The sequence below is a fragment of the Lactuca serriola genome, chromosome 4, assembly GCF_051521515.1.
Source record: "Lactuca serriola cultivar US96UC23 chromosome 4, Lser_US96UC23_V15, whole genome shotgun sequence".
Taxonomy (NCBI): Eukaryota; Viridiplantae; Streptophyta; class Magnoliopsida; order Asterales; family Asteraceae; genus Lactuca; species Lactuca serriola.
Window position 1 is genome coordinate 22685369 of NC_136411.1, and position 12200 is coordinate 22697568.

Genomic DNA, 12200 nt, shown 5'->3' on the forward strand with positions numbered 1-12200 from the left:
AATAAGACGCCCAACACTCATATGTACACGCTCATTAAAAAAAATAAAAAATGCTTTTATTTTTTTACTAAATTTTTAATATATTTTTCCTATTTTATGTAGATAACAACCAGTTTCTTTCATGTTGATCGTAATCCTAGAAACCTTGCAATTGGCTCGGATGAATAATGAATCATGAATCATTAATATACTATGATTTTGGTATGATGAGGGAGATTAAATCCTTGACCAGAAAAAGATTGATAGATCTTTTCATGAAATTTATGAAAAAGTTGCAAAAAATGTATGAATTTTTTTATTTATTTTTCTAATACTGTAAAGCAGGGACACCATAATGTAGTTTTTAAGGTACTCAAAAAGAATTTATATTTGGATTAAGATTAAAAATTATTACGTTATCATTAAAGATTATGAACAATTTCATAAGTCTTGAAGCGCTTCAACCCATTGGAGACATGTCGTCAATATGTAAAAGTTGAGAGAAGAAGTGTGAGAAAAATATTTGAAACTCTGTAGCATTTGAGGTTATTAGGTATTTATTGTATGTAGTTCTTTAGTTTATATTCATATCCTTAAGCCGTTATTAGATGTTTAAGCTATTGAAACAAAAAAATTGTAATGACCGTGTACTATCAAAGTTTATCATCGGGAAGATTTGGGATTTTTATGTGTAGAAGGTTGATTATCAAAAAAAATATATATCCACTTCTAAGAATTTATAAAATTTATATATTTTTCAGTATAAGCAACGAAAGAATGGAGTTTTGCCATCAAGTTCCATTTGGCCTTATTTCTTACTTTCTTAGATAATATACCATCGAGGTAATGGGATACAATCCCCTTCACTGGAATAAAAAACCAACCGTGATACACTATACTTAGGAATTTTTTTAGTTAAGTCATTCTTAAGATTCTTAAATTTGAAGACCAAACGCGTTCTAACCTTATTCCATAATATACATGCTTTCTAAAAGTGCAATTCTTATAGCTTTGTATTTTTTTAACAGAATCAAGAATCGCACATGAGCCGAAGTATGTGTAAAAGGGATATGAAAGTGGATGTTACCCAAAAATGGATGTTGGAAAATCAATTCTATATCCTTCACTTGCATTAACCAATACATTTGCTTTCCAAGATCCAATATAGTTAAGTCGGATGCATATGTTGTCAAAAAAGATCTCAGGTTTGGCTTATTTATTTATTTTTAATTTCATTATAGGTAAATTGACATTTGCATTATTAAAATGATGTATGTGTGAAGTAAGTATGAACAAAGAGCGTTTCTTTTTTGCAGCCATCTAAAGTTTGGTAAATGACCCTTTTACACTTCTTTTTTATGGTGTTTTATTTTCATTATTTTGTAAAATCTTTTAACTTTTGCATTATAGGAGTATTGATTATGGACTGCACATCTATACGAATTATTCTAACTTCTTGACAGCTCAATATGAAGTCAACTCATAGGAATTCGACATTCAAAAAGCTTTTTAACTTGCCACCAAATGAATTTCTCATCGGTGATTTTGTCATGCTCTCCATGAGAAAATTAGCCCTTCAGGTATACTCGTACGGTTGGATTTGATCATGGACTGCACATCTACACGAACTGGTTCCTTATTATAGTTTCCAATTCATTTTTGAAGAGTAGACTCTTCCTATATTCAAGAACTGTTGAGTTTTATGCCAACTTATTGGTACACAAAACAAGGTTTTCATTGCAACTATTTTTTTATTCTTTTATTTGTTCTTTTAGTGTATGATACAAAATTAGATGAGTTAGGCCAAAGTTATGAGCTATCATTTTAGGGTTTTATACCAATTGTAGCCTTGTACTCCGAATTTTTTTCATACAACGAAATTATGTTGTTTTTCCTTTTGTTTAATCCCAAAAGAACTTAAATGAAAATGAAAAATAACAGATAATTCAATTACAAAGACAACTTATAACATTTCAGATTCTAGAGGACATTTGACAGTTTTCATATAGGTCGCACTCATGTTCTCCAGATTAAACTTGTTTGCCAACTTAAGAAAAAGGAGTATTTTGCCCTTTGATTAAAATTGACTTATATTTGGAGATATGTATAAATTGATACTAATACCCTTAATAAACGTTATGATAAACACACGACAGACAAACACAAGCGTGTTGTCGTAACTTGAGTTAGAAATAGATTTACTTACAGGATTCTTGAAAATGCATTTAAGTTATTTGCTAATGTCCAATGATCATCAACACCAGTCTTTGGTAACTTCATCACCTTAGAAAGTTGAACAATAACATCAGAGGGGAGAGGAGTGTAAACATCATATATGTCTGGAACTAAGAAAATCAATAGCTGCAATAAAAAAATGCAAAAGAGCTTGAAGGAATAATTCTTTTTGACAAGTTAATTTTAAAAAAAAAAATTGTTGCAATGAGTCAAATGTAATTCCCACAAGTGTTTGAGGACCCTCCTACACCAATCATATTATTATTATTACATATCAATAAAACATTAACTCGAAGAAAATATAAAAAGTTGTAATTTTTATGAAAAACATATGAACTTACTGGAAGATCATTAACAAATGGACTAATAGCACTAAAAGCTCTAAATGCAGCACCAATTTGTATTGCATTAATTGATACATCAACAAGAAAGAAAAAAGACAACTGACATTGGTTCCCGAACCTAAGAAGAGTATAAATTAAAAAGATATCGTATTGAAGGTACTCATATGTGACAAGGTCGTCCAACTAATAAAAAAAAAACGTTGTTTACAAAGAGGTCCTTCATCGGTTATAGATATTCAAACATTTCATTGTTTTTTCAATGTTACCAATAAAACTAATTCTATTTTTGTTACTTTCTTTTTAATTATTGTGCCAACTTTTTATACTTTTATATGTATTTTTTATATGTTCTCTGCATTTTACACGGGTCATAATCTAGTGTTTTTTTTATATCTCGAGTTGTATTTTACACTTCAAATAAACAAAAAGAAAAATACTTATAAGTGTAAATTACAAGCCAAAATAATTACAAACGCAGTTTCAAAATTTTTTAATCAACCTATCACTAAACCCTTATACCATTGAGTGATCCACATATCCTACAACTCAGCAAAACCCAGTAGTGATATGTGTTTTGATTTATTGTAAAAAAACATATTTAAAAATACAAAGTGGGATCTCAGAAATAAATTATTACTTATTCTTTTTTAATATTATAAAAAAACATCTTTTAGACTCAATAGCAAAGAAAAGACAAAGTTTTAGTATACCATGTAAACATATTACATCGATAAATCTTATTGGAAAATGTTTGGGGTTGATTAATTTTGGTTAATTGGCACGTTTTTTTTTGGTTAACTTGTGTTGTCTGGGCATGCCAAGAAGCATAGTAAGAACCTTGCACAACCTTATTGTTTCATTTAATTGGTTTGAATCTTCTTATTGAGTTTACTTTCTCAATGATAAATGGGTACACCCTACACTCTTGAAAATAGGGTTGGTAACATTGTGGGTATCAAGGTTTTCTCAGCAAGGATTGTCTTTTGAATGACTTTTGAATTATTTTTAGTTGAATGTCTTTTGAATGACTTTTGAAAATAGGGTTGGTAACATTGTCTTTCTCAGCAAGGATTGTCTTTTGAATGACTTTTGAAAATAGGGTTGGTAACATTGTGGGTATCGTACTCTTAAAAAAATGACTTTTGAATTATTTTTAGTTGATATGGAAAATTACATTTTTTGTATATTGAAGATCATTTAAAGGATTGTCTTTTGGAAAACAAAATATTCATTAATTGCATTGAACTTTGCAAAAAAAGTTCATTAATAGCATCATAGTTTCAAAAAAGGACTTTTTCGTATTCTTTTTGCTAATCTAGAAAAATTTTATTTTTATGTACATTAGAGCTCATTAATAGGATTTTTTTTTAAAACATTTTGTTAATGGAAAGTACATTTTCATTTTCTTTCGCATATAGATCATGTATGTAAAAAAATATTTCATATATGGACCATTTATGTATTTTTGTTCACAAGTGAACCATTTATGTAATATATAAATTTAAATGTTAATTAGTAGGTCATTAATATGATAATTTTATAGGGAAATTTTGTTTTTAGTATTGAAATTTGCAAAAAAAAAAAAATTATTAACGGCATTGTACTTTAAAAAAATATTGTTTTGGAATATTTTTAGATGATATTGAAACGTTTCATATTTTCCAACATTGAAGCTCATTTGTAGGACAGTGTTTTGGAAACGAATTTCATTAATAGCGTTGAACTTTGCAAAAAAAAAATCATTAATAACATTGTACTTTTAAAAAATAACTTTTTTTTGGAATTCTTTAACTGGAGGTAGATTCCTTGAATGCATACCTTGATGAACATATGTAGAAAAATCTATTTGGAAAAGGATAAAATCCTGATATGACAACCCGAAAAAGTAAAAGAAAAACTCAGTTTTGACTAACCGAATTTATTCAAAATCTTTATTCCTGTTAGTAGCTTACACACCATTTAGATGCTCTCAAAATAGCATATGAAATAACTTCGAGATGTAATAAAGCTAAAATGTTATTTGATATGTTTTGTACTTTCTAATGATCATTACCAGGAAACATTTGAAGGATTTTTTTTACCAGAACGAATGTGATCAATATACAAAACAATGTTGCATATTCATAACCTAATGTTCTTAAGTTACTGTAATAAGGTTTTCCTGTAATAGTTGATTGGCCCTAACCAACTATCCTATGTAAGTTAATGGGTTTATGTTGTTCTAAATGTGTTAAAATGCTTCACTTAGGTGTTACTCAACACATGGTCTGCGGACTATCCACATTGATTTCATGATTGAGAAGAACACATCACATCGACCAAGATCAGACCATCAACCATATTAGTGACCCCCATTGAGATTAGCAATGTAATTTGAGTAATCATCCAAAACAGACAATGAACTTTGAATTGTAATAAATCTAAAATCAATTCCTAAATTGTACATCAAACTTCCAACGTTAAACCTTGAACATTTTCAATTAATGTTATCGAGTTGATATGCATTTGATTATTTAGGTATATTGTAAATTGTTTACCTCCACCTGTTGAATTATGGCGTGAATGTACAATTTTACGTTTAACAGTAAACATGAGGCTTTAGTTTGTTTGTCTAACTAATGATTTGGATGAGACAAAAGCATTTGATGAGTGGATTCTTAAAATTAGTGAAGGTAATACTGGTGGCCCTAATGATGGTGAAGTTGAAGTGGAATTTCCAGAAGACGTTGTTCGCTCTATAGGTGACCATATTCATTTAATTGTATCCACCATTTATCCATCATTTGAAAACCATCTTGATGATCCATCATATTTTCAAGATAAAGCTATTTTGGTACCTACAAATGAAGAATTCGATGCTACCAATGACTACATTTTACGATTGATGAAAGATGAAGGGAAAACATATATGAGTTCAAACTCTTTATGTGAGATAGAGTTACCAGATTTTTTTGAGGAATCAATCTACTCTTCAGTTGTGTTGAATGATTTTAAGGCGTCTAGAATTTCCAACCATAAACTTACACTAAAAATAGGTGTTCCAGTCATGTTACTTCGTAATATCGAACAAACCAAAGGACTATGCAATGGTACTAGGTTACATATTGTTAGGATTGGAAGACACGTTATTGAAGCCTGCATCATATATGCTAGATTTTTCAACGAGACTACTTATATACCTTGCATGAAGTTAACTCAGTTTAATAAAAGAATCTCATTCCGTTTTTAGCGGAGGCAATTCCCCATGGTTGTTTATTTTGTTATGGCCATTAACAAAAGTCAATGACAATAATTATCCAATGTTGGATTATACTTGCGTAGACCTGTTTTCACTCATTGTCAGTTATATGTTTTTTTTGTTTCTCGTGCCACAAGTGAAAAATGATTTAAAGTACTCATATATGACGAGGTTCGTCCAACTAATAAAACAAAAAATTATGTCTATAAAGAGATCATTCAACGATTATAGATATTCAAATGTTTCATTATTTTTTTCAGACATTTCAATGTTATCAATAGTACTAAATATGTTTCTGTTACTTTATATTTTTTTTATAGTGCCAACTTTTTTATACATTTATATGTATATTTTTATATGTTCTCCGCGTTTTACGCGGGTCATAATCTAGTTGTGGTATTATATTATCATTAGTTGTTTTGAATTATAGTTAATCTAGACATTCCTTATAGATAGGACTTTCCTTATTAGCTAGGTCTTTTATTGTGTATATAAACAAAGATTAGAGATCAAATAACAATCAAAGGAATTACCAAGTCTATTAGTTACGTCGGGTCATTAGCGTTATGCAATAAAGGATAATAATGACAAACTATTTTTCTGAGATCATAAGTTCGATGAACGACCAATTAACGCCAAAGATCATGATACCACAAAACTAAACTTTAGTACTTACCTAAAACAGGTTAATTCGAATCACTCTAACCTGCATTTGATATCACTCTTTAGATTTTCTTGAAACATTTGTTTATTTATCGACCCGATTCAACCCACCCGACATATGGTCAACCAAAGTCAATCACTCACCCACACTACACGTGCACATTATATACATCTTATCTTACATTGTTCCTCTATATATATATATATACACTTCCTCCATATACAATGTCTTTCAATCACACCATTTACTGATTCACACTCTCCCTATTTCTCAAACCCCATGGCTACATCCCATCAGTTTCTCTCTCTACCCAAAGCTTCTTTTTGTTGATTGGTTCAATCAGTCGCTTAAATCATAGACATTGGCCGGCAAACTAATAAAAAGGTACAGAAATCTGTCGGTTTTCCACTTCCGATACTAGTCGCCGCCGCTAGATCTGTAAGCAACAATGATTAGTGGGCATGACTTCTACACCGTCATGGCGGCGATGGTGCCGTTATACGTCGCTATGATTCTGGCTTACGGCAGTGTACGGTGGTGGAAGATATTTTCTCCTGATCAATGCTCCGGCATCAACAGATTCGTGGCTATCTTCGCCGTTCCGTTACTGTCGTTTCACTTCATTTCTTTGAACAATCCATACGAGATGAATTTCCGGTTCATCGCCGCTGACACACTCCAGAAAATCATTATGCTGGTGGTGCTCGGACTCTGGGCTAAGTTCTCGAAGAACGGGAGTTTGGAATGGATGATTACGATTTTTTCACTCTCCACGCTACCTAATACTTTGGTGATGGGGATTCCATTGCTAATTGCGATGTACGGCGATTATTCGGGGTCGTTGATGGTTCAGGTGGTGGTGCTGCAGTGCATCATATGGTACACTCTGCTGCTTTTCTTGTTCGAATACAGAGGCGCCAAGATTCTGATCATGGAACAGTTCCCGGAAACTGCCGCGTCTATTGTGTCATTCAAGGTTGAGTCCGATGTTGTGTCACTTGATGGTCATGATTTTTTGGAAACCGATGCTGAGATCGGAGACGATGGGAAGCTTCATGTGACAGTGAGGAAATCGAACGTTTCAAGAAGGTCACTCCCCGGAATGACTCCCCGGCCATCGAATTTGACAGGGGCGGAGATCTACAGTTTGAGTTCATCGAGAAACCAGACTCCAAGAGGTTCGAATTTTAACAACTCTGATTTTTACTCTATGATGGGATTTCCCGGTGGCCGGTTATCGAATTTCGGTCCGGCGGATATGTATTCCGTTCAGTCATCGAGAGGCCCGACACCCCGACCATCGAATTTTGAAGAGAGCACAGCTCCGGGACCTTTAAATTCTCCGAGGTTTGGATCTTATCCGGCACCGGGAGTTCAGTCGACGTCGTCTTACCCTGCTCCAAACCCAGAGATCACATCAACGGTTACAAAACCAGCAAAAGGCCTACAGCCACCGGTTACGGTGGTGCAACAAAATGGCAGCTCACAAAACAAAACTAAGAATGACGACAAAGAACTTCACATGTTCGTCTGGAGCTCCAGTGCTTCGCCGGTTTCGGAAGGTGGTGGGGGTGGGCTCCACGTGTTTGGCGGTACTGATTTTGGAGCGACAACAGATCAATCAGGTCGACCCGATAACGACGGTGCTAAAGAAATCCGTATGGTGGTCTCCTCCGATCATCCCGAATCAAAAGGTAAAAGTAAAATCCAAACCACCCTTTTCTTGATTATTCCACCATGAGAAGTAAGAACCTGTAATTTATGGCTTTCAATTTCATGAGTGGTATAGGGACCGGAGATTTCCGACGGGATGAATTCAGTTTCGGTAGTGGGAGAGATGGAGAGGATGAGAGGGACAAAGATGGCTCGACTGGGTTAAAACAGGGATCAAGCTCTACGTCGGAGCTCCACCATAAGGAGGCGCCGGTTCTTGAAGGGAATGCCGGAAAATTGATGCCGCCGGCGAGTGTGATGACCCGATTGATACTGATTATGGTTTGGAGAAAACTGATCCGAAACCCGAACACGTACTCGAGTCTCATTGGTCTAATATGGTCTCTTGTTTCTTTCAGGTAATAGACATATTTTGTACACTTTGACTACTTTATATTAAATTCCTTTCTATATTGTTATTAAGTTTAATAAATAAACAATTTTGAAAACATGAATTAGTTGACTAATGTGTGTTTTTAACGATTTTGATGATCACAATTCACAGGTGGCATGTAGCAATGCCAAAAATAATTGAGAAATCGATTTCAATACTCTCGGATGCTGGTCTCGGAATGGCCATGTTTAGTTTAGGTAAGTTTTTAATATTTTAAATAACTTTGTATATAGTAATTATTTATTTATTTTCAAGAAACAAAATGAGTCTTAATTATTGGGACCATAATGATTGCTGAATAGACTCAATCGTGGTCCAGAGTGTGGTGGGTACTGTTTTCAAAATGGAGAATGCAACATCAATCTTTATCAATTCGTTGTTGACATCCGTCCAATGTTTAATCATTTTTCTTTCTTTTCCTAAATCGATTTTCTTTCTTTCTTTCTAAGATATCTTACAATAACAAGTTGTCGGCAATACCATGTTCATTAATGACAACCTTTGTCAAATCTGTCTCTTAGAGTTTAATAGTATTCAAGTGTGTGTACATATATAAATATTTAAAAAATGTAACGTAATGTTTATTAAATATGTATCTGTAGGTATATTTATGGCTCTTCAACCCAAGATAATTGCCTGTGGGAATTCAGTGGCTACGTTTTCAATGGCGGTGAGGTTTTTAACAGGACCAGCGGTGATGGCGGCTGCTTCGATTATAGTTGGCCTCCGTGGTACCCTCCTCCATGTCGCCATCGTACAGGTCGACATAAATTGTATTCGATCATATATATTATATTATATATTATCTCATCTTAAACGATCGACTTTGAATTTAATTTTCAAGTGTGACATATTGTATATATTTTTTGGTTTTAACTTATTTTAAATTTGATGTAAATGATAGGCTGCATTGCCACAGGGGATTGTACCTTTTGTATTTGCTAAAGAGTACAACGTTCACCCAGCAATTCTCAGTACTGCGTAAGTATATATATGTTAGATGTTTGGCATTTTTTTTAAAGAAAAAAAGTTGAGAGAATTAACCTCTTTTGGAAATTTCAGGGTGATTTTCGGGATGTTGATTGCGTTGCCTATAACTTTGGTGTATTACATTCTTCTTGGGTTGTGAGACATAGTAAAGCATGGGGAAGAGGAAGAAATCTTTTAAGATTGAATGAATGTCGAATGTGTGTTAAGAAAGGATTTAGTCATCTAACAAGTTCCTTGTTCAAGGATTTTCATTTCATGTGTGCATTGAATGAGTGGGAAGTCCTATATATAGAGACTCCAAGTCCAAGACTATCGGAAGATGGGATTTTTGACATGATTTAAAGCACTCGTAGCTCCTTGATATAAGGATCTTGCTTCCTCAAATTAGATATACTAGCAGCCAAGGTGATTGCTTTTCAAGACGAAAACAAGGAAAGATACATAAACTTGATGCACTAAAAAAGAATATCTTAGGTGTATATTGGCATGTTAATGTAATAGGGAGAATATTACTATTTGTTTCATATGTATTTTTTTAATGTAAGTATTTAAAATCATAATGATCGAGAGATGTGATGCATGAGTTGTTATTAAGATATTTTAAATCTTCTGGTTGAAAGACATGATGTGTGACTTATTATTGGATTATTTCGTTTTGTTGTTTGTGATATATGGACATTCTATTTACAATTTAGATCTTACTCACTGACATAAAAAGTCAAATAATGAGGGTACACATACTCATTCACCCACTCACACAGAGGGCATTATGAAGCAATTGAGGGCATGTGTAGAATTAGCCTTTAGATATTATGTAGAATGAGGTAAAGATTTATACGGATTTTTGGTTGTTTAAATAATATACAAAAATTAAATAAAGAATTATAACTGTAACCATTTGAAAAGGTTAAAATCTATTTTCAAAATGGGAATAAAATGATAGAATGTAATATATAAACCAGTCACCTTTTTGAAGTTATAACCTTACGTTCATGCATATGCATATGCTGAAAATCCGAAAGAATTGAATATATACCTTCTAGTAATCCTCATAAAAAGAGATGATAAAATTAAGAAAGCACATTATCTCTTTACTTTTGTGGCATAAAAAGCAGTTTTTTTGACTTTTATAACCAAGTGTGAGACCAAAAGCAAATTTACTTTATTTGATTGATCATTTATCAATGGAGGCCATTATTTCACACACTTCATCCCAAAATAACTTCCATAAGTTATAGTATCCAAAATGGGATAGCATTCTATGAACCTTGAGTTCGAAATCTAAATATGATAATTTTTAAGCTTTTCAACATTTTTGATCTCGCATTCGTATGAAGGTGAATGGTAAATCGGTCTTTAATTAAAACGCAAATTTTATTATCCAAATGTGTATGTCAATGAACTCAAACCCCATTAAAACATCCAAATAATTGGATACCATGGTCCACGATAGAAAAAAACTTCCAGAACTCTTAATTGTTCCAAAAAAAACACATGCTTGACGTCAGCTTAATATATTATAAAATATTTAGTTATTCAATAAAATATCTAGATTTTTTCACAATGATATAATTGAAGTTATTCATTCACGAAATAGTAAGTTTTCTCAAAAAATATCTAGAAAATTATAATAAAAGTGGCTAAGTTTTTGTTGTAACAATCGTGTTTTATTTAATATTTAAGAATCGAAGTTAGTAACTATTAGACCAGAGGCTGTGGGAGGGACTCTTCCCTCACTTTTGATGGGTCATACCCCTCTTTCCTCACTTTCCTTTCCCTCACCAAAAAGCAAGGAATTGGTGGGAAGCCCTTCCCTCACCTTTTTTTTTTTAATATATTTAATACATATATTATACTCATTTTGTAGGGAATTAAAAACCATGAATTTTGATATATTTTTTATATTTTTATAATAAGTATATAATTTTATAAATATTAAAAAAGATAAAAAAAAAAAAAAAATTAACTGACCAATGAGAAGAGGAAAGAGAGTGCGGCACCCTCTCCCCCCACCTCTTTTCCCGCACTCCATTCCCTCACCCACGGAGTGGTGTTCAAGAGGGGAGGGAAGCTTTCCTCACCCTTTCCCTCACCCCACTCCGTCCGGCCTTAGCGATAAGATCACATAATATTCAAATATAACGATGTATAGTTTTAGATAAGATTATCACTGTACTTTCGTATGTATTTGTTATTCACTGTATTATATTTATCATCCATATACACAATCACGGGGTGAGATGGATTCAATAATCTTTATAGTAACGAATCAATATTGTTACATTGTGCAATTGCATTGAGGCTAGGATTTAAATGGTCGTTTCAATATTCACTTCATATCAACATGGAATTGGTGCATCACTAATGAAATTCGGTCGCACTTAACAGGTGTTTTGATTAGTATATTTTATAAGAGTGTAATTTGAAAACCGCAAGAAACATATGTTGGAGATTTTCGATGAATATGGTTGTGAATTGTGATAGGGTTACTTAAAATACTATAATTTTGGTGGCTTGGTATGAATGCATTTTATTTCATGACAAAATTAAGGGTGCATGGAGAAGTTCTTCTGCCTTAGGGTTGTTTGATAGTCACTGACCGAGTCAAATCTGATTGAATCATGGCTGACTAGGTCTGAAGCT

At 32.8% G+C, this 12200-nt stretch overlaps 2 protein-coding genes across 2 annotated transcripts; both read left to right on the forward strand.

The window, feature by feature from the left end:
* Positions 1-1448: 1448 nt before the first annotated feature.
* LOC145098115 (uncharacterized) lies at positions 1449-5787 on the forward strand. The gene is made up of 2 exons (XM_079035788.1): positions 1449-1559; positions 5161-5787. Exons 1-2 carry the CDS (start codon positions 1449-1451, stop codon positions 5785-5787), a joined length of 738 nt encoding a protein of 245 aa, XP_078891914.1.
* An 889-nt stretch (positions 5788-6676) lies between these two features.
* On the forward strand, positions 6677-10180 carry LOC145101175 (auxin efflux carrier component 4-like). The gene is made up of 6 exons (XM_079038345.1): positions 6677-8154; positions 8250-8532; positions 8679-8764; positions 9170-9327; positions 9472-9548; positions 9630-10180. Exons 1-6 carry the CDS (start codon positions 6909-6911, stop codon positions 9694-9696), a joined length of 1917 nt encoding a protein of 638 aa, XP_078894471.1. The 5' UTR covers positions 6677-6908; the 3' UTR covers positions 9697-10180.
* Positions 10181-12200: the final 2020 nt, after the last annotated feature.

What these genes read in the sequence shown, in the direction of transcription:
- LOC145101175 (XM_079038345.1), top strand. Translation starts at nt 6,909, where the DNA reads ATGATTAGTGGGCATGACTTCTACACCGTCATGGCGGCGATGGTGCCG. An exon ending in TGGTCTCTTGTTTCTTTCAG is followed by an intron (nt 8,533 to 8,678) that starts GTAATAGACATA and finishes CACAATTCACAG; the next exon opens with GTGGCATGTAGCAATGCCAA. An exon ending in CCAGCAATTCTCAGTACTGC is followed by an intron (nt 9,549 to 9,629) that starts GTAAGTATATAT and finishes TGGAAATTTCAG; the next exon opens with GGTGATTTTCGGGATGTTGA.
- LOC145098115 (XM_079035788.1), top strand. Translation starts at nt 1,449, where the DNA reads ATGAAGTCAACTCATAGGAATTCGACATTCAAAAAGCTTTTTAACTTG. An exon ending in TGAGAAAATTAGCCCTTCAG is followed by an intron (nt 1,560 to 5,160) that starts GTATACTCGTAC and finishes ATGAGGCTTTAG; the next exon opens with TTTGTTTGTCTAACTAATGA.